We start from the raw sequence: 25215 nt of genomic DNA, 5'->3' as shown, positions 1-25215 counted from the left end.
TACCTATAACTTTTATCATTGATGTTTATAAAAAAAAAACCCTATTTTTATAATGTCTGGATTTTATCACGTTTAACAATCATCCGTTTCCCTCAACTCTTCCCTGAAAGTAAAGTAGTTAATATGATATCCAAATCCCTTAGTATTTTTGAATAAAATGTTCCCTGATAGTTTGAAAACCGGAGCATGTTAATATTTATTCATAGGATGCATGATAAAATGGCTGATGGAGATGGCCGATATTCAGAGCGATTGTGATAAATGAATCTTGAGACATCCTCCCTAATGTAAATGTGAACTAGTTCTATAGCGCACTCTTTGCAGAGTGATTTATGCTGATCATTACACACTGACATGGTGTGTCAGGAAAGTAAATATTTAAACAGAGGTATGTGCACAACCACTGAGACCTGTGAAGGGAAACATATTTTCCAAGTGGCAACAACTGCAAATACGGCTATTGATCCTGGATTCTTTGATCTTCCCAGCTGAGAAGAAAACTCAGTTTAAAGCAGTCATTTGTACTGGCAGATCATTTAGAGCAGCACTAATGCCGACCTCACCTGCTGCCCAGTATACTGACATGAGATCAGAGGGAAGTCTTCTTTCTGACTGCGGGCATGCAAGCCTGAGTGCTTCTGATAAATGGCTTAGTCTTTCTGAAGAAGCTTCAATTAAACTTTACTTTGTTAACCCTATGGGCATGAATTTGTATTTGTAGAACCTTTAAAAAGCTATTTGTTTAATTTTTACCCACACCCCCAGATTAAAGAGTATCTCTACTTTCGTGGGAAAGAAATGGCAAACAAAAAATAGCAAAAAAAATAATACAGGGTTCACAATTGCGGCTCAAGTCATATTGTAACTGAATGTTATCCTAAATCACCTTTCCTTTTCAATCTGCAGCTCTGTAATATTCTGTAAAATACAATATGGCTACCTGGAGGTGTTCAGTACAAGGCTGGTTTACAGAACACCCCCTGAAAATGTAATTTCCCTCTTAAGTGATGACTTTGCCACATTTAGGGGCCAATGGGCAGGGCCATGTATTTGTAAAATCTTGGATGAGAAGCATCCCTCAGCCAGAACACTGAAGATGGGCCATGGATGGGTTTTCCAGCATGACAGTGACCCAAAATATACTGACAAGGCAACAAAGCAGTGGTTTGGGAAGAAACACATTAAGGTCATGCAGTGGCCTAGCCAGTCTCCAGACCGTAATACTATAGAAAATTTATGGAGGGAGCTGAAACTTCGAGCAATAGTCAAAAAACCTTAAGGATTTAGAGAAGATCTGTAAAGAAGAGTGGACCAAAATCCCTCCTGAGATGTGTGCAGACCTGGTACCAACTACAAGAAATGACTTACTTCTGTGCTTGCCAACAAGATTGTAAGCTCCAAGGAGCAGGGCCCTCCTATCCCTCTTGTATTGATCTGTATAGTTGCTGTATTGTCTCCCGTTATATTGTAAAGCGCTGAGCAAACTGTTGGCGCTATATAAATCCTTATAATAATAATAACAAGGGTTTCTCCGCCAAGTACTAAGTCCTGTTTTGTGAAGGGGATCAAATGCTTATTTTACTCACTGAACTGCAACAAAATTTATAACATTTGTATCGCATTTTTTTTCTGGATTTGTGGTTGATATTCTCTCTATCATTTAAAATACATAAAAATTATAGACCCTTCATTTCTTTGTAAGTGGGCAAACTTCCAAAATCTGCAGGGATCAAATAATTATTTTCCCCACTGTATCTGTAACAGTGTAAACATTGGAAGATTTATGTTATATTCACTTTATAATTTATAATATATGGCTAGAGTGTGTAGTGCCTATTTGTTCTTTGTTTTGCATAATGTTTAATTTGCCCTTTTTCCCACCCCCATAGCCTGCATATTGGTCAGTAAGCTTGCCCATCACAGTAAAGAACCAATAGAGATTCTAGGGAAGTTGGGGTTCACAGAAAAAAGGAAAGATTTACATACTGTTTAACTTTATCTGCCTATATCTTGATTGGGAATGATCTGGACACAATTCTGGACCCGCCTGTGCTAGCTCGCTGGGAAGCTGTCACACCTAACAGCCAATTGTATGCCAGGGTCGTTTATACATGAGGGTCGTGTCCAAACACACCTGAACTCATTCCTAATATCTAGATCTACAGATTTTGACATGTGATTTTCACAGAAGGTAACCTCTTCTGTTACATTTTTTCCATCATGTGCTCAGTTTGTTTTATGACTGATTTACTATTGTTATTTTCAAGTAAATAAGTGGTTTTCCTAATTTTGTGTATAAAGATAAACTTGAAACATAAATAAAAGCAGTTGGTTTTTACATGTACATAGAAGACATAGCCTATCTGCCTGCGGCTCTTTTTTCTTCTTTTTTTTTTTCTTTTTTTCATTTAGTCATACATGGCTCACATTTATCCTGATTATTTTTTTTTTTTTTTTTTTTTAAATACTGAATTTGCAACATTTAGAGCCATGTATCACCCCCTGCTTAACAAATGTTGGTTTGGAAATCTGTCAATCCTGCTGGAAAATGTATTTGCCCAACAGCATCTGCATTTCATTGGATTCTGTCACGGTTTGGGTATTCACACAGCCACGGGACCAGCAGCTGCTGAATAGAGTAATTTGCAATGGGGATTACACTATCCATGCTGTTTAGCATGCATGGGGGAATCAAGTGAACGTGTCAGTGTGTAAAGCAAAGTAAGGAGTTTTAACATTAGCCATAAGAAACAGGAACTTGGGCTTGGTTCACATGGGCATACTAAAGCTTACACCCATGCAAGGGCTGTGCTTATCTCCATAGAATGCACAGGTGTTACATGCATCCTCATGCAGGCAGTCCTGTCTGTGGCAATTGGTACACAGTGGCTGCACAGACGCAGACACAAGCACTACTTTGTTTGACATTCGTGCAGGTCCCCAAATTCACACTGTATGCTATTGGGGGACATGCACCCCTTCAGATGTCAAATTGGGAGCAGATCCAGCTGATATGTAAACAGTAATTAAAGTGATATTAAAGGCAATTCTTTGTTATTAACAAAAATAAAAAAAAAGCAGGTTATACTTACCTGCTCTGTGCAGTGGTTTTGCACAGAGCAGTCCCTATCCTCCGCTTCTTCAAATCTTTTCATAGAATTCATGAAGGTAAAAATCCTTGAGTCCTTACAACCACTTTAATGCTGCTCTTTGTTCATTATATGTTTGTTTCTATAATACAACCATTGTTATTTGTAGTTGTGTGGCTTTACACACATTTTGGTAAAAATGTTCTTATCTGGGTCCTCTGAATAAAAATTTAAGGACGTGTGTTTTAGTGAAAACATTTTGGCTCACTGTGATTGATTTTCTATCTATCCTTCTCCATTTGTGTTAAATAGTCTACAGGGATTTTATTTCCTGAGCTATGGATTAAAAGGTGGTAAACATCCATCAAAATTCTGCTCCTGAATTGCCCAAGAAGGAAAAAAACAGCCTCTGGACAGTGTAGATGTGTGAAATCAATTTTTTATATTTTCACAGAAGTCTTCTGTGATTAGGGTTCAGCCAGAAAAACCTTATCTTCTTTTGTTTAATCTCAAATTACAGCCAAAAACTTGCAAACATGAATAAAGGCCCCTAATCTCCCTGAAATCAGATTCAATGTGCAATGTTCCACAGTAATGAACAGTGTTTATCTGCAAATAATGGAAAATTACATTATCTGCAGTTTACTTTTTCTGTGAATAGAGATTTCGATATTGTGTTTGTGGATTTAAACACTAATGCCAACATTGTTATCAACATCGTAATTGATTTTGCAATTCAGAAACTTTGCATAACTACAAGTTAATGAAGTGCTCAAATATAGCAGTTAAATATAAACATCGTGTTTGAAACTGATAACTGCTGGACATGGAAAAAATAAAATCGTAGGGCTGGTATAAGCATTTACATAATTTCTAGTGGCTTAGCTGTTTAGATCTCTATGACCAATTAACTATGTTGCTTGTTTGTAATATGGAAAGGTGGCCAATAAGCAAATCCTCTCCTGCACCATCCGCATATTGCCCGTGGCACTTTTAGTTAGTAGAATAGTTAAAATCACTGTTTGTTTATTTTTTAAGTGTGCCTTGCTAGGAAGATTTTGGCTTTGTGTTACTTTGACACAACAGGAAGTATTGTATCAGAAAATCTCTTAAAGTGTGAGAAATCCTATTTTAAACAATTGTCATGACAACATGTATTCCCTTTTAAGGCTTTTCATCTTCCTGTTCCTGTGTCAGTTTAAAATGTTGGATTTCTCTCTCTCAGCCCAGGTGACAGTAGTTACCTGGACACATAGAGAAGGCAAATCTCTGCACTAGCAGCAATAGAAACCCAAGAAAGTGGCTAACACTTCTCCTACTCGATCCAAAAGTTTTGGCTTTAGATAAACAAAGAATGATCATTTTTTGATTTTTTTTTTTTTTTTTTTTTTTTAACATGGTCCTTTGGTGAAATCTTTGTATTCTTCAAAGTTTTCTATTGGTTGACTGATGTAATAGATGGAGTGGCTTATGTACCTTACCATCTTTATACAGCTGTAGGCTTGAGTGAGGGGCTGACACCTGATCATCTAGCTTAGGCAGGCAATGGACGATACGATTTTCTTACCTACAACCATGTGTTGCAGGAAAGAAAATCACTCGATTCCCCCATCAACAGTCATTGTTGATGAGGGAATCCCTCCCGCCGAGCTATTGTTTTCTCCTGGATGGGGACGGCGCAGGGTGGAGCTGTCCCTGCCAAGAGAACACAGTGATTATTGCTAGTTGCTATAAGCCACTGGCAATAATCATATGAAAATCCGACAGTTCGGTTTTACTTAAATTGTATAACAATCAAATTTGGTACAACCAGCCGGCCCATACATGGTTAGAATCTCGTCCGATACCTGCCAAGATTCGTGCCATCTATGGTCGGCTTTACTGCTCTGTACTTCCTGAGTTGATAATGGCATTAGTTCATTTCTTTGGTCATGGAGCATTTCTTTCACATACAGCGTGGGGTCATCGCAAACACAGGCTGGCATTTCGTCTCTTTCTGACTAGTATCTTTTTGTGCTGCATCTAAATTATGGCTTCTCTCAGCCATAATGATGACGAGCGCCTGTCACGTTTGCATCAGTCCAAAACTGTGAACCATGTCTACATGTTGCAGCATCTCACTCATCTGAACAAGACTTTTTTTTTTTTTAAAACTTGTATAATGATTATCTATGCTTTTGTTTTTCTCTGTAGGGATTGAAGCCACTTGTAAATGTATGTTTTATCCATGATGGCTGACCATCATCCTCCACCGCTGGAAAACACCCCACTGCTAACAACTGACATTCCTCTTCTACCTACACCCATTGTCAATGGAGAAGGTGGCCAGCAGGTATGACCTGACAGCCTAGTAGTGATTTACAGCTGTACTTTGGAGTTGCAGACATAGATTGCCAGAGAACTTGTCATACCTGTCTTCTATAGATTTTGGGCTATATTTGCATGTTTGTATGAATAATGGACATAAATGTACTTTACTTACAGGGTCGAAGTCTCCCTGCCTGCTTTACAAAGAAAGGAGTTAATACTTACTTGCATCCATACCTTCTCTTTTTACTCTTTTGAAGAGCTTAAGGTAGCTGAAGTACAGTGCCTTGAAAAAGTATTTATACCCCTTGAAATTTTCCACATTTTGTCATGTTACAACCAAAAACATAAATGTATTTTATTGGGATTTTATGTGATAGACCAACACAAAGTGGCACATAATTGTGAAGTGGAAGGAAATTATAAATGGTTTTCAAAATTTTGTATAAATATGTGAAAAGTGTGGCGTGCATTTGCATTCAGCCCCCGAGTCAATACTTTGTTGAAGCACCTTTTTGCTGCAGTTTCAGCTGCAAGTCTTTTTGAGTAGGTATCTGCCAGCTTTGCACATCTAGAGAGTGATATTTTTGCACATTCACCTTTGCAAAATAGCTCAAGCTCTGTCAGATTAGATGGGGAGCATCTGTGAACAGCAATTTTCAAGTCTTGCCACAGATTCTCAATTGGATTTAGGTCTGGACCTTGACTGCGCCATTTTAACACATGAATATTCTTTGATCTAAACCATTCCATTGTAGCTCTGGCTGTATATTTAGGGTCGTTCTGTAAGGTGAACCTCCACCCCAGTCAAGTCTTTTGCAGACTCTAACAGGTTTTCTTCTAAGATTGTCCTGTATTTGACTCCATTCATATTTCCATCAACTCTGTCCAGCTTCCCTGTTGCAGAAAAGCATTCCCACAACATGATGCTTCCACCACCATGTTTCATAGTGGGGATGGCGTGTTCAGGGGGATATACAGTGTTTGTTGTCCACCACACTGCGTTTTGCTTTTAGTCCAGAAAATTCAATTTTGGTCTCATCTGACCAGAGCACCTTCTTCCACATGTTTGCTGTGTCCCCCACATGGCTTCTTGCAAACTGCAAACAGTACTTCTTATTGCTTTTTTTCAACAATAGCTTTCTTCTTGCCACTTTTCATTAAAGGCCAGATTTGTGGAGTTCATGACTAATAGTTGTCCTGTGGACCGATTCTGCCACCTGAGCTGTGTATCTCTGAAGCCCTTCCAGAGTTACCATGGTCCTCTTGGCTGCTTCTCTGATTAATGCTCTCTGCCCGGCATGTCAATTTAGGTGGAAGGCCATGTCTTGGTCAGCTTGCAGTTGTCCCATACTCTTTTTCTATTTTAGAATGATGGATTGAAAAGTGCTCCGTGAGATGTTCAAAGCTTGGGTTAACCTAACCCTGCTTTTAAACTTCTCCACAAATTTATCCCTCACCTGTCTGGTGTATTTCTTGGCCTTCAGGATGATGTGTGTTTACTAATGTTCTCTAACAAACCTCTGAGGGCTTCACAGACAGTTGTATTTATACTGAGATTACATTACACACAGATGGCCTCTATTTTCTAATTGGGTGACTCCTGAAGGCAATTGATTCCACTAGATTTTAGTTGGGGGTATCAGAATAAAGAGTGCTGGATACAAATGCACGCCATACTTTTCAGATATTTATTTGTAATAAACATTTTGATAACCATTTATCATCTTATACGCCGGGTGTCGTTTTATAAGCCGGTATACGGCGTGCTGACACTTCCGAGCCGGTGTAGAGGCATGATCAGTTCCCCTGTAGCGGCAAGATCCGTTCCCCCATGAAGATGTGTCTCCCTGACGCATCTGCGCATGTCACAGAAAACTCCGCCCCTCAATCATCCGCCACGCCCTGCCTCTCTGCTACAAACCCTCTCAGTTTATCCTCCACAGGGCGACGTGTTGGGATAAACCCTGCCTATTGTTTCTCAGCCACTCCCTGCCTCCATCTCTAACACTCGGGAAAACTCCGCCCCTCAATCATCTGCCACTCCCTGCCTCTGCTACAACTCCCCCAGTTTATCCTCCACAGGATAAACCCGCCTGTTGTTTCTCAGCCACTCCCTGCCTCTCTACACTCCGCCTTGGTTTCCCCGCCACGCCCTTGCCTGCAGTAGTGCGCCCCTAAGCCTTGGCTGGTGTCACTGAAGAATCCCCACCTCCATGTTCCAGGGCCAAGCCCTGCCCCTGAGAAGTTGATCTGTGATTCATGGGCTGTACTAGTTCTATAGGACATATTCTAAGATCGTTAGGAATGAATGGTATTCACATTAGTCATCAGGACATACCGAGGAATGTGTGACTGGAGCGGATGTACAGAGGAACCTCTCTCTCCCCCTCCCCTTTCTCTCTCCCCCTCCCCTTTCTCTCTCCCCCTCCCCTTTCTCTCTCCCCCTCCCCTTTCTCTCTCCCCCTCCCCTTTCTCTCTCCCCCTCCCCTTTCTCTCTCCCCCTCCCCTTTCTCTCTCCCCCTCCTCTTTCTCTCTCCCCCTCCCCCCTCCTCTCTGTCTCTCCCCTCCTCCCTCTCTCCCCCCTCCCCTCCTCCCTCTCTCCCCCCTCCTCCTCTCTCCCCCCTCCTCTCTCTCTCCCCCCTCCTCTCTCTCTCCCCCCTCCTCTCTCTCTCCCCCTCCTCTTTCTCTCCCCCCCTCCTCTTTCTCTCCCCCCTCCCCCTCCTCTTTCTCTTTCCTTCCCTCCTCTTTCTCTCTCCCCCCCTCCTCTTTCTCCCCCCCTTCTCTTTCTCCCCCTCTCTCCCCCCTCCTCGCTCTCTTTCCCCCTTCTCCCCCCTCCTCGCTCTCTCTCCCCCTCCTCGCTCTTCCCCCTCTCTCTCCCCTCCTCTCGCTCCCCTCCTCTCTCTCTCTCTCCCCCTCCTCTTTCTCTCTCCCCCTCCCCCCTCCTCTCTCTCTCTCCCCCCCTCTCTCTCTCCCCTCCTCTCTCTCCCCCTCCTCTCTCTCTCCCCCCCTCCTCTTTCTCTCTCCCCCTCCTCTTTCTCTCCCCCTCCTCTTTCTCTCCCCCTCCTCTTTCTCTCCCCCCTCCCCCTCCTCTTTCTCTCTCCCCCCTCCCCCTCCTCTTTCTCTCTCCCCCTCTCCCCTCTTCTTTCTCTCTCCCCTCCCCCTCCCCTCCCCCCTCCTCTTTCTCCCCCTCTCGCCCCCTTCTCTCTCCCCCCTCCTCGCTCCCTTCTCTCTCCCCCCTCCTCGCTCTCTTTCCCCCTCCTCGCTCTCTTTCCCCCTTCTCGCTCTCTTTCCCCCTTCTCCCCCTCCTCGCTCTCTCTCCCCCTCCCCCCTCCTCGCTCTCTCCTGCCTCCTCGCTCTCTCCCGCCTCCTCGCTCTCTTCCCCCTCCTCGCTCTCTCCCCCCTCCTCGCTCTCTCCCCCCTCCTCGCTCTCTCCCCCCTCCTCGCTCTCTCCCCCCTCCTTGCTCTCTCCCCCTCCTCCCCCCTCCTTGCTCTCTCCCCCTCCCCTCTCTCTCCCCCCCTCCTCTCTCTCTCCCCCCCTCCTCTCTCTCGTTTCATTGTACACAGATCTGACCCAACAAGGTGTCCTGCATTTACCGTATATTTCGCTCCATAAGACACACTTGAGGGGAAATGTCTGTGCGTCTTATGGAGCAGCCGGCCCAGTATTCCCGCCGCTGTTGTATGTCCGCAGTCTCTAGTCATCTCATGTACTATGTCCGCAGTCTCTGGTCATCTCATGTACTATGTCCGCAATCTCTGGTCATCTCCTGTACTGTGTCCGCATTTGTTCATAGTTTTTTTTTTTTTTTTGTCAGTTCCTCGAGGAACCGACAGAGCATGACGTCATCTTCCGCCCGGAGCCACGAGACAGCCCGGCGGCCATTTTAATTAAGGGTCAGTACCATTGCTGCGTACTCTGCTTTAATACATGTACTGTACACAGCCTTACTACCCTGTTTGTTACTTCAGTTTGATCCAATAAATCTGTTTTTAAATACTACACTATGGGCACCTGTTTTTTGGTTCCTATTGGGAGCTAAATCCATTTGCAGGATCCCTGTAGTGTTCACCTATCACCACCAGAGGAACGGAGCTTTGGATTCTGGCTGATAACCATAGCATCCTTAAGGGAACCTCCGGATCTCTGATATATCTTCCCAGGCTGATTGATCCACAGATTGGAGTTTACCCTCTTCATCTACTTTAGGATTCCAGGAGATATTCATTTATGCGCATTTTCCATGCGCGTCCGGTGAGTGCGCACTCTTTCCATTGCTTCCTGGTCTTCATCAGTTATTTCTTGGGACTCATTTTTATATATATTCATTTAATAACCACGGACTATTTGCTTTTTGCACTTATTTCTCAGCGCTGCACTCTGTTATTATTCTGTTTTTTATGGGTACACTGTGATTACCTTTAGTGCTATAGCTGCTTGGTCAGGAGCGCTCACTTTATACCATTTTTATCGGTATTTACCTGAGTTAATGAAAACTAGAATGCATCTGAAAGGGAGACTAAAACTCCACTTGCTGACATAAAAGGAGAATACAGAATAATATGCATTTTTTCATATTTACCTGACCTAAAAAAAAGTTCCCTTAATAAATACAAAATCTCTAGTAAAGTCAGATGCTTGATGAGGAATTGCTTTTTGCTGAAGTGAGGATCTTGAGTGGTCAATGGCAAAAGGCTATTGAGGCCTAGCACTGCTTCCAAATACTCATTTGCTAAAATACAAAGCAAAAACTCAGATATGTTGCCTAGCTTGCAAAAATTGCATATTATACGCATCATTTGAGTGGCCAGTATTTCTCTTCCTCATTATTCCTTAGTGTTTATATACATACAGTACATAGCATTTTGAGACATGGGTATCACAGGGCAGTAAGCAGAAAGGTTCTGTCCTTGTAAAGCAATTGTTTCTTCACGTGCTGTATTGTGCTGCCAGTTTATTCTGGTTCATGTTTGACCAAGTTTACAATCTAATTTGTTGATGGAGAAGTGACGTGCAAGGTATCACAAATTGCGTAAAAGGAGAAGCAGTTCAGTTTTCCTGATTCTGATTCAAGGCTTTATTGTATATTAAAAGTTAAATAGATCAGACTGTGTTCACCTGCTATGTCCAATTTCTGTCACCGAGATGTAACAAGCAGAGCCAGCCAAGCTGCAAGTATTTCTCATGCAGTGGTCTCATCCTAATTGTAGCAGAGTATAAAGCACACTAAGCAATGTCAGATGTGCTGCTTTAAAGTATGCATGCGCCTCTAAAAATGAAGCAGTTGTTATGTGTATCACCTGCTGATATCATTTAGAAATATGCATAATTTTCTGTTTCTTCTTTTATATGTTCAAAGGACCTTCTTAGATTCCTTTAATTTTGTTTAGTCTTCTGTTCAGACTTCCCTGCATGCCGGCTTCTTCTGCGGCTAATGTAAGCTTCAATATGTGGACCATACCAGTAGAACATGAACGGGCCTAGTTAAAGGAAGCCTTTTGTGACAGATGGTGGAGGCTGCCTTTTCTGAGCTTTCCTTCTGAAAGTGCCTGTCTGTCATGCCAACCCTCTTACTTTACTAGGCTGAGTCAGTGACCTGAAACAGGTATGCAGTACTTCTGATTGTCCTTTTGACTTTCCTGATCTGCAATAGAAAGTATTAAAGCCAGTGGGCAAGTGCAACTGCAATTATTCAGCGTTTTCAGATCAGCAATTTCAATCCCTATATTTTTCTTATGACTTATTCCCTTTAAAGGGAACCTGTCATTTTGTGAGCATTAAATACATAAATAAACTCGGGGTGGTGGTATACAGGGTGTTTACAGGAACCTTTATTATAAGATCGAATTTCTGATGCTGAGGATCCTGGGCGCACGCACTGTCATTGATACCTTTTTGACTTAGTGTGTTTTCCACTTTACCAGAATTTGAGAAAACTCCACTATATTTTTTTATGTTTTCTCATTCACACAGTTTTCTTTATATTTTCTTACTTTTTAGATGCTTCTTAGAAGAAGGTACAAAAAAGGGAAAAGCGCCTCTAAGTGTAGTATTAAGTGGAGGACCTCTTCCACGGTTGTTGCGAACAGTTTGGCGCTTCACCCAGCGGATAACCACCACTAGATGAGCTTGTTTCTTCATTTAACATGTGAGTTGCCCATTTGGAATTCTAACAACATATTCCACTTTGTACTACGCTTGAGGCGCTTTTCTCTCTTTTTTGTTTCTTTTAGCTTGTTACACAGAGTTGACTTCTACTCTTGGATCAGCTTGCTTGATGTGGACTTTACTGGATTAGAGTTGAATTTATTGGACTAAATCGTGGACGTTCTTGATTCTGTTTGGACACTATTAATTTTATATGGACCTTTTTGATTGATTAGGCACATATGTTAGACCTTGATAGTGCTCACCCATATACACCTACAGCCATGCCCTTCTTAGGAGACGTTGTCATGGCTGATTGCAAACATTTCTAAACAAGTTCAGGGTGTGTCTTTCCCAATAGAAAGCCTAAGGATATATTTAGTTACTGCTCAGGGGTTGATTTTACCAAAATTGTAGAGTGCAAAATCTGGTGCAGCTCTGCATGGTTTTTTTTTTGTTTTTTTTTGTGAAGGCTTAAATGAACAAGCTGAAGTTGGAAGCTGATTGGTTACCATGCACAGCTGCACCAGATTTTGCACTCTCTGGTATTCGTAAATAAACCCCACAGTGTTCAAATCTAGTTCACAACTGAAAATACAATCTGTCAACACAGTACACACAGGGTTAATTATGGTAAACACCGGTCCCCACTCCTCTCATAAACAGAATGGAGTGGAACTTTTACCTACTGGAGTTCTCAAAAATGACTTCTAAAATATTTACAAGCAACTTTTAAATCAATCTTTTCAGTTTTGCTATTGGGAACATGTAACAAATATTAAGTATGCATTATCCCAATTTGCCTGCAAAAGTGGAAATACTTGAACTTTTTAAAGCCTCCTCCCAGCGCTCCTTTTAAGTGGGCATTTATGCATGAGAGGCAGAGTGGTTTCTGTATCATGTGACCAGTATGATGAGCTGTCATGACGGTCAGATGATTGGGAACCCATCACACAGAAGGACCGGCCTGGGCATTAAAGCCTACTTAAGTTGCTGCTGTATATATGCGTTATGCAGTCGGCAGGAGGTTAAAAAGCAGCTTTGCGTTTTGCCACCCCTCTGCTATCTCTGAACTAATTAAAGTGCCATACCTGGCTGCAGGTTTATGAGACAGTTAAGAGCAGGGGATGGCGCTCCAAGTCATAGCTGAAGTCACAGATCTGGGGGGCTTGCAGGAAGCTCTCTTATAAAAGAACCATGCGCTTGCTTTGAATTTCTTTCTGTTTGATATGAAATTATTGGCTTTTGAAATGTGACGTGTGTGTACTTGTGTTTTGGGCTTTGTAGATATGTGTGTGACTTGCATTATTTCTTTTTAACACCATGGCACTGATGTTTTTCATTGTTGTTGCTATGGAAATTGGCATATCAGTGTAACCACCCTCTAGTTCAACTTAGGTGTGCTTTGTCTTTCATTGCACTCCCTAGTTTCCCATGCTTTGTGCTTGCTGTGTTGTATTTTAGGGTAATAAAGACCTCGTCGGGCCTCAGCAAAATAGCTATTTGAACTGCTCATTCCAGTATCTTTTCACTTTTGTACTTGTAAGGTAGTATGATAGTAATATGTAATTCCACATTTGAGCTAGTGTTTTTTGTTTTCTTTTTTAGTAGTAGTAACTGTAACTTAAATCATATAAGTTCACCAGTGTTATTATTTTATTCTTTCATCTTTTATGGATTTCTTCCATGTGTCTTAATCCATCTGTTAAAATTGCCATTGTCAAAAGAAAGGGTGGTACAGTTTGCAAATTTTGACCCAACTGTCCCATGTCCACCCACTTGTACCTTGCTTCTGAAGCCATGTGATCACACATTTTTCCTTCTCTATTCACCGAAGTGATTTTAATACAAACCATACGCCTGAAAATAAAGGACTGATTAATAAGAGCTATAATTGTTTTGAAATTCTTAAACCTAAAAGGAACGTTTGACACAAACAAAAAGATCAATTTAGTTTAACTCAATTGGGTTTTACACAAGTAACAGCCATTACTTTTCGATAACATTGTGTTAGTGAGACTATTGATATGTTCACTTATTGGTTGTACTGTTTTCTACTTTGATAAATAAAAAAAATCAATGATTAGATCAAATGTACATAGCATTAAAGGATAATTTCACCTTTGAATAAATGCATAATTTTGCAGGTAAAAAAAATGTGCATTTATTATTTTCTTTCTTTGGTCTCTGCAGAGCATTGCATCTGCGATTAGCAGATCATGGGTGCAATGTCAGACCTCTCAGACTTTCAATCAGCTGTCTGCTTGTAGCTCCCATATGGGCAGAGAGTTACTGAACTTCAAGAAGAATCAATGAACTACGAGAGTTTTCACCAGTGCCCTTGTAGTTCAATGAGAACTGCAAGCCATCTGCTGTGATGGCTGATGGTACCTGTAGTTCATTCACAGAACTTCGGGAAGGTGCTTTAGTAACATGTTACACTCTGAATATGGGTGTAACTTGTTACTAAAGGTGAACTTATCCTTTTAAAGTATACAGTATGTAAACACTAAAACTGTACTTTAGTATGTTTTGTGTGAATCTGTTGCAACAATTCCTACCTGGAAATCCTGCCAATAACAGCAATTCCTGTTTTAGGTTGACAGTGCTAACGCCGGCCATACATGCAATTTTGCAGGAAAGAAAAATTGCTTGAATCCGCCGGTCAACACAATTGGTGTTGATGGGGGAAACCCTGCCACATTGCTATTGTGTTCTGTCAGCTGGGAGTGCAGGGAGCCATTCCCACTGGCAGAACACAATGAACACTGCTGTAGGGTGTAGCTGCCGGTGATGAATTGGCCGGAAAAAACCCAACAGGCTTGTTGTACTGAAGTCGATTGGTGGATATGCAACCCCTGGCAAAAAGTATGGCATCACCACTTTTGGAAAATGTTCATTCAATTGTTTAATTGTGTAGAAAAATAAAAAAATCACAGACATGCCTCTAAACTATTTTCATTTAACATTCCAACCTTCCGGCTTTAAGAAACATTTAAAAAAAAGAAAAAAGAAAACTGTAGTCAATTGCAACTGTTTTTGCAGATCAAGCAGAAGAAAAAAATATGGAATCGCTCAATTCTGAGGAAAATATTATGGTATTACCATGTACTTTGCAGTTCTAAAAAAAATCTGCATCAGATTACATCTGCTAATTAGTCTGCAGTTAAAGAGTGCTTGCACACCTTGGTGAGCTGTTGCACTAAGCTGACTGCCATGAATCATGGCTCCAACATGAGAGATGTCAGTTGAAACAAAGGATGAGCATCATATTAGGACCATGAAAGTATAAAAAGCAAATCTCCCATAGTGCAATACTGTTTATTAATGTAAATTACATAAAATCACCAAGTTCAGACTCACATATTAGCAGATCAAAAACAGGCTTTTTCACCACTCAGCATGGGCGTACTGCATGTAACTGGAGTAGCAAGATGGCGCTCCACCAGAAGTGCGTCACCACGCCGGATCTACGCGTTACGTCACGCCCTCCTGACTTCCTCAGGATCAGTCACGAGGAGCTGCACAACCTTTGATCTGTTGATGGATGAACTCCCATAAAGGTTGATCCATCCACCTATTTCTGATCTGGGTCCCTGAGTGCAGGAGGTGGTGTTTCTGCTTTCATGGCCTGCAAGTAGTCCGGACCTCAATCCAACTGAAAATCTATAGTGGAAATGAAAGAAAATGGTACATGACAAGGCTTCAACATGCAAAACTGATCAGGCAACTGCAATAAGTTAAAGTTGGGGCTGGATAAATGAAAAATACTGTTTGTCGATAGTTAAATCCATATAGGTGTACTGTAGTGTGTTTTTTTTTTTTTGTTTTTTTCCATTCCATAATATTTTCCTCAGGATTGAGTGATTCCATATTTTTTCTCTCTGCTTGATCTGCAAAAACAGTTGCAATGGACTACAATTTTCTTTGTTTTTTATTTTTTTTAAGCGTTTCTTAAAGCCAGAAGGTTGGAATGTTAAATGAAAGTAGCTTTTCAGGCATGTCTGTGATTGTTTTTTTTTTCTACACAATTAACAATTAACCACTTGACTACCGGGCACTTATGCCCCCTTCTTTACCAGGCCAATTTTCAGCTTTCAGCGCTGTCGCACTTTGACAATTGCACGGTCATGCAAGATTGTACCCATATGAAATTTTTATTTTTTTTTCTCACAAATAGAGCTTTCTTTTCGTGGTATTTAATCGCCACTGGGCGCTTTACGTTTTGCGCTATAAACAAAAAAAGTGCAAAAAATTTGAAAAAAAAATTTTTCTTTGTTTCTATTATAAAATTTTTCAAACAGGTAATTTTTCTCCTTCACTGATGTGCGTTGATGAGGCGGCACTGATGTGCGTTGATGAGGCGGCACTGATGGGCAGCACTGATAGGCAGCACTAATGAGGCGGCACTGATAGGTGGCACTGATGATGGGTACTGATAGACAGCACTGATAGGTAGCACTGACTGGCATCACTACTGGGCACTGACTGGTGGCACTGACTGGCAGCACTGCATTGATTGGCACTGGTGGGCACAGATGGGTGGGCACAGGTGGGTGGCACTGCTGGGCACAGCTGGGTACACTGCTGGGCACATGTGGGCAGAACTGGTGGGTGGCACTGCTGGGCATCGATCATCAGGGCACTGGTTATCAGTGCCCTGATGATCGGTGCCAATCCCTGCTCTGACAACTGCCGGTTCTCGGCAGTACTTTCCTTGCGCTCTGCCAGCGTGAGGAAAGTGCAGCCGAGAACCGGCAATTGCATTTCCCGGTGATCAGCGTGTCATTGGACAGGGCTGATCACGTGGTAAAAGGCCGCTGTGATTGGCCTTTTACCACATCACGTGATCAGCTGTGTCCGTAGGACACAGCGATCACGGAGATCGCCGGGGGCGCGCAGAAGAGCGTGTTCTGGGAGAACGTCACATGACTCCCTCCCAGAACTGGCCGGCCACAGTGTAGCCGTCATTTGGCTATCTGCGGTTGGCAAGTAGTTAAATAAACATTTTCCAAGAGGTGGCGATTCCATGTTTTTTGCCAGGGGTTGTACTTCAGTCTAACCAGCCTGTCCTTAGATGGATCTAAATTCTAACCTCAATCTGTAAGCTTGGAGAAGGGAGTTGTGTGGGAGACTCCTCCTATGAAGCAAAGGTGGCGCCACAGAATGCTGCAAGAAAGTTAAGCCAACCCAAAATAGGGAACTTGGGGCAGCATTCATAGCACCAGCTTAAAGTGGTTGTAAAGCTTAGTCTTTTTTTTTCTTAAATAATAAAATAACAAACATGTCTTGCTTACCTGCTCTTTGCAACGGTTTTACACAGAGCAACCTGATCTTCCTCTTCTCGGGTACCCCACCTATGCACATGGCCCCTCCCCCTGCTGAGAGCCCCTGTAAGACATACAGAGCATGGCCAAGCCTCCTCCTGCCCCCTGCACCCCTCACCGGCTGTGGTTGACATCGGCAGGAGCTAATGGCTCCCGCTGCTGTGTCTCAGTCAATGAGGGGAGAGAGACGTGGGGGTAAGAGGGGCTGCACACTAAAGATTTTTTTACGTTCATGCATAGCCTTTAGAACAACTTTAAACTTGAGCATAGGCAAGGATTAAAAGATGAAGAAGCTACATGTTCAGTAGGGAATTATATCAGCTATTGAGAGTGCTTAAACTAAGTTTAAACTCACAAAGTAATTCATCATCCCCTAGGCAAAATAATCCTTGTAGTGTAACCTTTTCTTCATCTCGGAGCTCCACTTTATTAAAACATAATGGGGCCGATGCATGAAAACTAATACAAGAGATCCAATAGAAAAGTAACCATAACCTCTATCAGTTAAACAGCCTCCTTGTACCATCTACCCAGGGAGTGCTGGAGTTCTTCATTTTCTCTGTAGATTGCCCATAAACCCATTGTATTATGAGAAATTATAATTTCTTCCAAAAGGTAGCTTTTTAAAAGAAAGAAAAACAAAAGCCTATAAATATGTTTTTGAAAGTGACTGGAGCTTAAAATGTTAAAATGAGGCTTGCATGAAAAAAGATGATTGATTTTTGCACTTGGATTTTGTAAATGTGTTCATAGTCTGATGTAGGCAATTCAGTCCTTTTCCACTGCATGTTATGATTTGTCATTGCTAAAAAAAAACACAAACACAAAACTTTGAAGTCTTCCTGGTCTGCTGATCATATGATCTGTGAGATTTGATGTCTTGATTGCTTGTGTTCCTGAAGTCATATTAAGCCTGAGTAGCTCAATAATGAAGCCTGTCATACATGGCTTGAATTTCAGGAATCTGGTGAAATTTGGCCATGTGTGGTCCTCTCCGCACCACCAGGCTCAACAAGTCGATTTTTTGGTTGACTTTTGTTAACATAGTTGGGAGAAAAATTGTTAGCTGAACAGTGGCTGAATCCAGGATGCAGTTGTGGATGCTGGCTGTCAGAATACAATAGCCGATAGGTGAAATGACTTAATCCTTGCTGTTTAGTGTGGATGGAGGAATATTTTGGCAATCTCTTGTTAAACCCATGGGAATGAGGAATAAGGGGATGAACTCTTTCGGTATAGTCGGAAACAATTCAGAAATGGCTGCTAGACAGTACTTTTATCACATGCTCTGCAGAACCAAGCTATTTCAAATGCAATAATTGCCCTTTCAGCTTTTACGGGATTTAAGTTAGTGGTTTGGTAACTTTAATTTTTTTTTTAAATGTAAGCGCAAGTCTGGTTGTAGGAAACCAGTTTCATCAGGAGATATTTATTAATGCTGACCCATATCAGATGGTAAAGTGGTGGTAGAATAAATACAACATCCGCTGGTTTCCTGGAGAAGTTCAGTCCATTAACTGCTTGTGCAAGGACTCTGCTCATGTCCTCAAAATGCTAGTAAACTTGGGAAATGCAAAATCTACTGACAGGCAGAGTTTTTATATCAGTATTGGGTAATGTGATCTGAGCCACACATGCGCAGTTCAGATCACATTAGGACCCACTCTGCATGCTGCGGCGATGTGACTCCTGTGCTCATGCATGGGAGTGACAGTGTCGCTGCCTGGCCATTCAAGCGGCCAAAGATTCCGAACCCCAAAGGAACACCGGGTGAAGATTGAAGTGCTGGGGAGCCATGGCAGCGCAGTGCTGGAGGGTTTTAAAGGTAGGTCTGTCTTAATGTATTAATATGTAGTGCATACTAGTATATTATGACTTAAACCTTCAGGGGGGCCCATTCGTTTTGTTTGACGCAAAGACTTTACTACAGTTTTTTAACTTTTTTTTTTAACTTGGGTGGTTAATGGTTAGGCTGTTAACATATTGGTCAGTTAGTGGTATATACTGTATTGGTCAATATAGTGGTAACTTATTCAAGGAAACTATATAAATCTGTGATGGTCACAAAATTCATTTGGGGATTCCTGATAATCCATATGTTTTTTTTTCTTTTTCTATCTTGTTAGTCACCATTGCGGCAATGTATCAGATGCTGTAGCTCGTGGTTGATCACATTGATGGCTCATAAATTATTCTGTGTTATAACTAAAGCTGTTAGACTTGTGTTTACCTCACTGAAGCATTTTTCAAGACAAGTCATACATTAACTGCAGAAACTTGATAAGCAAATTTGGATGGAATGATGGTGTTCCTCAGAACGATATGGTAAAGTAACACAGTGCCTTGAGAACGTTTGCATCCTTCATTGGTGTTTTACCTGTTCTATTGTATTGAGAGTTGAGATGGATTTTTTGTAGCTTTGTACCATGAGATATACACACCATTCCCATGACTTCGAAGGTGCAATATCTTTATTGTGAACCAAACAATTAAAGTGATTTGTAATGCTTGATATTTTTTTTTCATTAAAAGAACAAACATGTTATACTTATCTCCTCTGTTCGATGGTTTTGCACAGAGCAGCCCTGATCCTCCTTTTCTTGGGTCTCCCGATGGCTCTCTGGGCTCCTCCCCCCTGATGAGCCATTGGCTTTTGCTGCTGTCAGTCGCAGACAGTCAGGAGAGGAATGGGGGGCAGGAGCGAGCTTACATGAGTCCTGAGCAAGAGGCTTACAATGGGTGCACTTGTGTGGGCTCATTCTTGATCCCTGCTCTGTGTCCATTCACACACAAAGCGTGGCTTGGCCCTGCCCAACGCCTATCCTCACTGGCTGTGATTGACGGCAACAGGAGCCAATGGCTCCCACTGCTGTCTCTGAGCCAGTAAGAAGGGAGAGAGCCAGGAGAGCTGCTGCTGTCATGCCCTTCACTGGATCGAGATTGTCCTCGGTTAAGTATAAGGTGCGGGCTGGAGGGAGAGCACACCACAGAAGGTTTTTTACCTTAATGCATAGAATGCATTAATGTAAAATACCTTTTTAGCGTTACAACCACTTTAAGACATAACAAGCAGACATCTTGGGAATCGCTGTGTATGTGACCAACATTTGTCATTGCCTGAGATCCCCACAGTGACGCATTGTGGTGTCAGCAGCATGTTGTAAGAATGCTTTTCATAGGCAGGGACTGTAAAACTAGTGAGGAAGGAAGGATAGGAAATTTAGGGACCTACTCATGGCATCAGATGTGTACCCAAGAGGATTCTTGGAACCCCAGGTGCTTTGTAATGTCAATCTTTACTTAGGGACAATCTAGTTCCAGCGCCCCTCTCCTGTGATGTTCTAGGCAGTTGATTACATACATATTATATAAATTTAGAAGAAAACTGTAGATGCTTGCTTTAATTTCCACAGGCTAATGTATTAAGCCATATTCCACTGTTGGTACTCATTAAAACTGAAGATTAGTAAAAAATATAATTTTTCTTTGATAGCTGCAGTCATATCGCTTACCTATGAAGTCCAGTGTGCCCCTGCGCCTTTAAGGAGGGGTGGGCTCTCTCTAGGTAACCCTTCTCCTAGTCTATCCATTATTATGCATGTCCTTCTACTATGGAAGTGCTCACAATTTATAGATTTAGGAACTGCAGAATACTGGGGTGCCGTGAAGAGGCTCTGCGGTTTATGTATGTGTTTACAAATGTGTGCAAACTAAACCCCTGTCTTTAAAGAGAACTGTTAGACAGGACAATTCGGTTGACTACAGGCTGATTGGTAAGTTGAGCTGGGAATTTTTCTTTGTTGTTGGTTGACGTGTTGCCCTTCCATGTGCTCCTTGCTACAAAGGCCAGTGATAGATTGGGGCAGTTGCCGTTTGTTTGTACCTATGAAATATGTCCCACATCTGTCAGGCAGCTGGATCCTGTAGAAATTTTCTGTACAGTAATGACAGGTCCTCATCCTGCTGTTGAACTTCTGGTGCTGAGGGATTGCTGCAGTTCTTCTGTGAGCTGCAGTGTTAAATACCTAACAGGGCCTGCTGTACCTCCCTCCATTGAGAAAAGCCTATGCATTCTTTATACTATATGTTATACTACCTCTGAATGAGTGAGAGAATCTTGTCACTCAAGAGAATCTCCCCATTAACAGATGTTCCATGCAGTATAATCAATGCACAGTCATTTCTCAATGGAGACAGGAGGGGGCAGGCCGCGGTCAGGAGCTTTTTTTTTTTTTTTTTTTTTCCCCTGCAGCTCACAGAAGACTTGGAACTGGTAACTCCCTCAATGCTGGAATTTCAGCAGCAGGAAGAGGACCTGTCTTCACTGCACAGATGATTTCTACAGGGTCCAGCTGCCTGAAAGATGTGGGATATACTTCATTACAGGTAAGTGATGTGACTGCAGCCATAGGAGAAAAATTATCTTTTTAGCAGAGTAGCTAAATAGTTAGCACATCCGCCTGGCAGTACTAGGGTCGTTGATTCGAATCCCAACCACGGCACCAACTACCTGCGTGGGTTTCCGCTGGGTACTCCGGTTTCCTCCCACAGTAGGTTAATTGGCTTCTGTCTAAAATGGCCCTAGTATGGATATGTATGAATGTGAGTTAGGGACCTTAAATTGTACACTCCTTGAGGGTTAGGGACTGATGTGAATGTTAATATATGTACATGTGAAGTGCTCAGTAAATTGTATAAATAGTACCTGTAATAAATAAATACCAAATGCCAGCTTTAAGGTGGTAGTAAAGTCTTGAAAAAGAGGAAAAAAAGACCCTCCAAGTTAGTGTCCTAATGTGCATTGCATACTAGCACATTATGAAAGACTTACCTTTAAATGGAGCCCTGCCTGGGGCTTCCATCTTCACCTTCTTTCCAGGTTCGCAGGCTCCAACCATTTGAATGGCTGAGCAGCAATGAGGTCACTCCCACACGTGCGTGGGAGCCATGGCCACAGTACAGTGCTCTTAACCACTTCCCGACCGGCCGTTGCATATAAACGGCCGGACGGTGGCACTGCAGGGTCGGGTGGCCATTTCTAAACGGCCTCCCCGAACCCTGCTTGTGCGCGCTCCCTGGGAGCACACAGCACCGCGATCCGGTGCCCGCTGTGAAACACCGATCGTCGGACGGGACCTCTGTACGAGGTCCCGATCATGTGATCACTGATTGGCCAATCAGTGATCACATGCAAAGTAGTAAGCAAGATGTCACTTGTGACATCATTGCTTACTACCTGTGAAATCTGTGAATGATCACAGAGGTCATATGGTACAAGGCTATTCACAACAGCCTTGTACCATGTGACAAGCTGTGACCAATCACAGCTCACTCAGTACTTCTCAATGAGTGCAAGAATGCAGACAGAGAGAAGGAGAAATTATTGCTTTTACATCCTATATGGGTGTAAAAGCAATCGGTGTAAAAAAAAAAAAATCTTCATCACCCCCCACAAGTAGTACAGTGTCACCATGGTGACACTGTACTGCTAGGGTGACAGTATGTAAAAAAAATAAAAATAATATAAAAATGTAAAAAAAAATGTTTAAAAATTATAATTTTTGGTTATAAACTAATTTGGATTTTTTTTTTACTAAAAAGATAATGGAATAAATTTTGGCCAATATTTATGATGAAATATTATTTATTTGCAAAATGTCATAAAAAAACACTTTTTTTCAAAATTTTTGGACTTTTTCATTTACATAGCAAAAAAAAATAAAAATCCCAGCGGTGAATAAATAGCACCAAAATAAAGCTTTATCTGTCTCAAAAAAATGGTAAAAAATTCATTCTGGTACAGTATTCCATGACTGCGCAATTGTCATTCAAAGTGTGATAGCACTGAAAGTTGAAAATTGCCCTGGTCAGGAAGGGGGTAAAAGTGTCCGGTCTGGAAGTGGTTAATGGACAGCATACTCGGTGTGCTGTCCCATCAGAGTGCAGCATGCACTGGTAATGTCACTGGTTGCAGAAATGGTTAATATCTCTTAAACGGTGCACATTTAAGAGAGATTCCTTGTGCCTACAGGTAAGGTTTATTATATACCTACCTGTAGGTACAAGTTACAAAGCCGTGTTCACTACTGCTTTATTCAAAGACATAAATGCTATATTTAATTTTCCTGATAAAATAACTAGGTTGTGTAAAACTTGGAACTGTTTTTCCTGTTTATCTTGAGAAAGAAATGTCACAGAAATATCACCTTTCATAAGACAAGCTTTTCTAAACATGTTAAAACCAGAACCTAATACCAGACTAATATTGTCTCTCCCGCTGAGGCCAATATGTTGACACACAAAGATTCAAATCTTTTCAGCTATGAATTCTACAGACATTAAGCAAGTTTATTTCTTTCTGTATGCATTACAATCTAAATGTCACTGTCTTATCTCCTTAGTACACATTTCCTTAAAGCCCAACTCCGTGCAGATTGGAAAAAAAATAAAACCAAATCTCTTGCAGTGGGGCTGTGTCTGCAAAGCAAGGGTTAATTGTTAGTTTAGGTCTATGGAGATAAAAATAAATATACTTACCTGATCCTCAGCTCCACAGCTGGACCGGTCCCTGCAGCTTCTGCACCCCCACGCTCTAACAGTCTAGGATACTGACGTCATCAAGACCAGAGCAATGTTAATAGCCATGCTCTGAACGTGAGGATGCAGAGTGAAAGTCCACTGCTGGAGAATGCAGGAATGGAGGATCAGGTAAGTGAAATTGTTTCTTCTCTCCCCTGGACAAAACAAGTTATTAACCCTTGCAGAGCGGGCTCAGGCCCACTGCAAGGCATAGTTTTTTGGGGGGGGTTTTTCTGCCTTAGTCTGAGTTTTACGCAGTTGTACAGGCTCCTCTCCTGTACCAAATCTGCTTACTTTGATTTCACTGCACACTGAGTTTCTCACAAATGTGCATTGAAAGCTGCAGCAAGTCAAATAGAGCCAGCCTCATTTCCTGGCTGGAGGGCATCCAGCATCTTCTAGCCCTTTCTTCCCCATTGTTGCTGTCCCTGGCTTTTTCCTTTCCTTTCCTTCACTTTATGTTAATTCTTACAATTATTTCAATCTTTCGGTCAGTTGCAGTACCATTAGGATTGAAAAAAAGGAAACTGGAATTCAGGAGGTGGTAGTATTGCCTTCTGTATGTTTTTTGAAGTCACCTCTAAACCACACCTCAACAACCTCGGATTGCTTTTCAGAGGGTCCGTGTGAATGAGCCCTTAGATATACTAGTTGAGACAAATGGAAGATTGAAAGATTTTCCCTTGATTTCTGTTTTGGTGACCACTATACACTTTTGGATTTTCTTTAGATTTTAATTGATGAACATGAGATAGAGAGTGAATATTCCTAGTGGGGGCACAGATGACCGTAAAACCTGGCAGATTTTGTAATCTTTCTCCAATCTTACCTAAAACTAAAATAGTTTTGCCTTCAGTTATACTTTAAGTAATTGTATGGTCAAATAATATGAGTACTTGGTAAACTTGCATACCATGCTGTTCATTTTGATACTGTGTCTAAATTGTTTACATCTCTTTGCAACTTGTAGATCTCGCTGATGGCGCTATCAGTGTTTGTTAGTGTAGGATGTATTTATCAGGGACCCCAGCTTCCAGGTACTCCCTGAAGGGACTGGAGAGGCCTTTGTGCCTCAATACTACCTCCTGGGGAAGTCCAAGTACCCAAAATCAATGAAAAACACTCTTGCACTGTGATGGAGAACATTTTCCTAGGATTATAGGTATGTTGCTTCCCCAAGGGCAGTGGTGAAGCATTTTGTTTGGAGGGTGGGGGCTTTTAGATATCCTACATTTTGAAGGGTTAGGGCTCATGTACACTGCAGCTGATAAACTCATGTTCAGGAGCTGTTCAGTGTTTTTTACAGCAGCCCCTGAACTCACCCTAATGTTTTCCTATGTGTCCATGTACACACCTTTGTTTACAGTCGTTTGAGTTTACAGTTGTTTTTTTGAACGCAGAAAACTTACGTTCAGCAGTCGATTTTATCACCGTTTCAACCGCAAAACGCTTGTAAACGCAGCTAAACACAGCAAATCACGTTTATAAGCGTTTGCAGAATTTCTTTTAACTCTTCCAGTTCCCGATGCTGTCCAGAGCCTTTTTTCATCATGAATAATGCATGCAAAGCGTTTTCAAGGTACTCAGATGAACAAAACGCTGCACATAGGATGTTCCTACCAATCTTGTCACACATTGTAATGACCAATTCACATCGCAGCCCTCTCCCACCCTTGGAAACAAAAGTTATGACCATTCACACCTCAAATTCCTCATGAAGAACCCTCTGCCAGGTGACCTTAATGACTCACTCCACCAGACACCC

The 25215-nt window shown here is 41.9% G+C and overlaps 1 protein-coding gene across 2 annotated transcripts in view; it reads left to right on the top strand.

Moving 5' to 3' along the window:
- Nucleotides 1-25215, top strand: part of FNDC3A (fibronectin type III domain containing 3A) — a 341321-nt gene that overhangs the window by 80216 nt on the left and 235890 nt on the right. For both annotated transcript variants that reach the window (XM_089654386.1, XM_089654388.1), the window contains exon 2: nt 5283-5421. In XM_089654386.1, the coding sequence (XP_089510512.1) occupies nt 5302-5421 (120 nt within the window). In that variant the 5' untranslated portion in view covers nt 5283-5301. The remainder of the gene's footprint in view (nt 1-5282; nt 5422-25215) is intronic.

The sequence above is a fragment of the Staurois parvus genome, unplaced genomic scaffold (assembly GCF_062004578.1).
Source record: "Staurois parvus isolate SC_StPar_1 unplaced genomic scaffold, SC_StPar_1.0 ptg000761l, whole genome shotgun sequence".
NCBI lineage: Eukaryota > Metazoa > Chordata > Amphibia > Anura > Ranidae > Staurois > Staurois parvus.
Note: the sequence above shows the minus strand (reverse complement) of the source record. Positions and strands in the feature narration are given on the sequence as shown.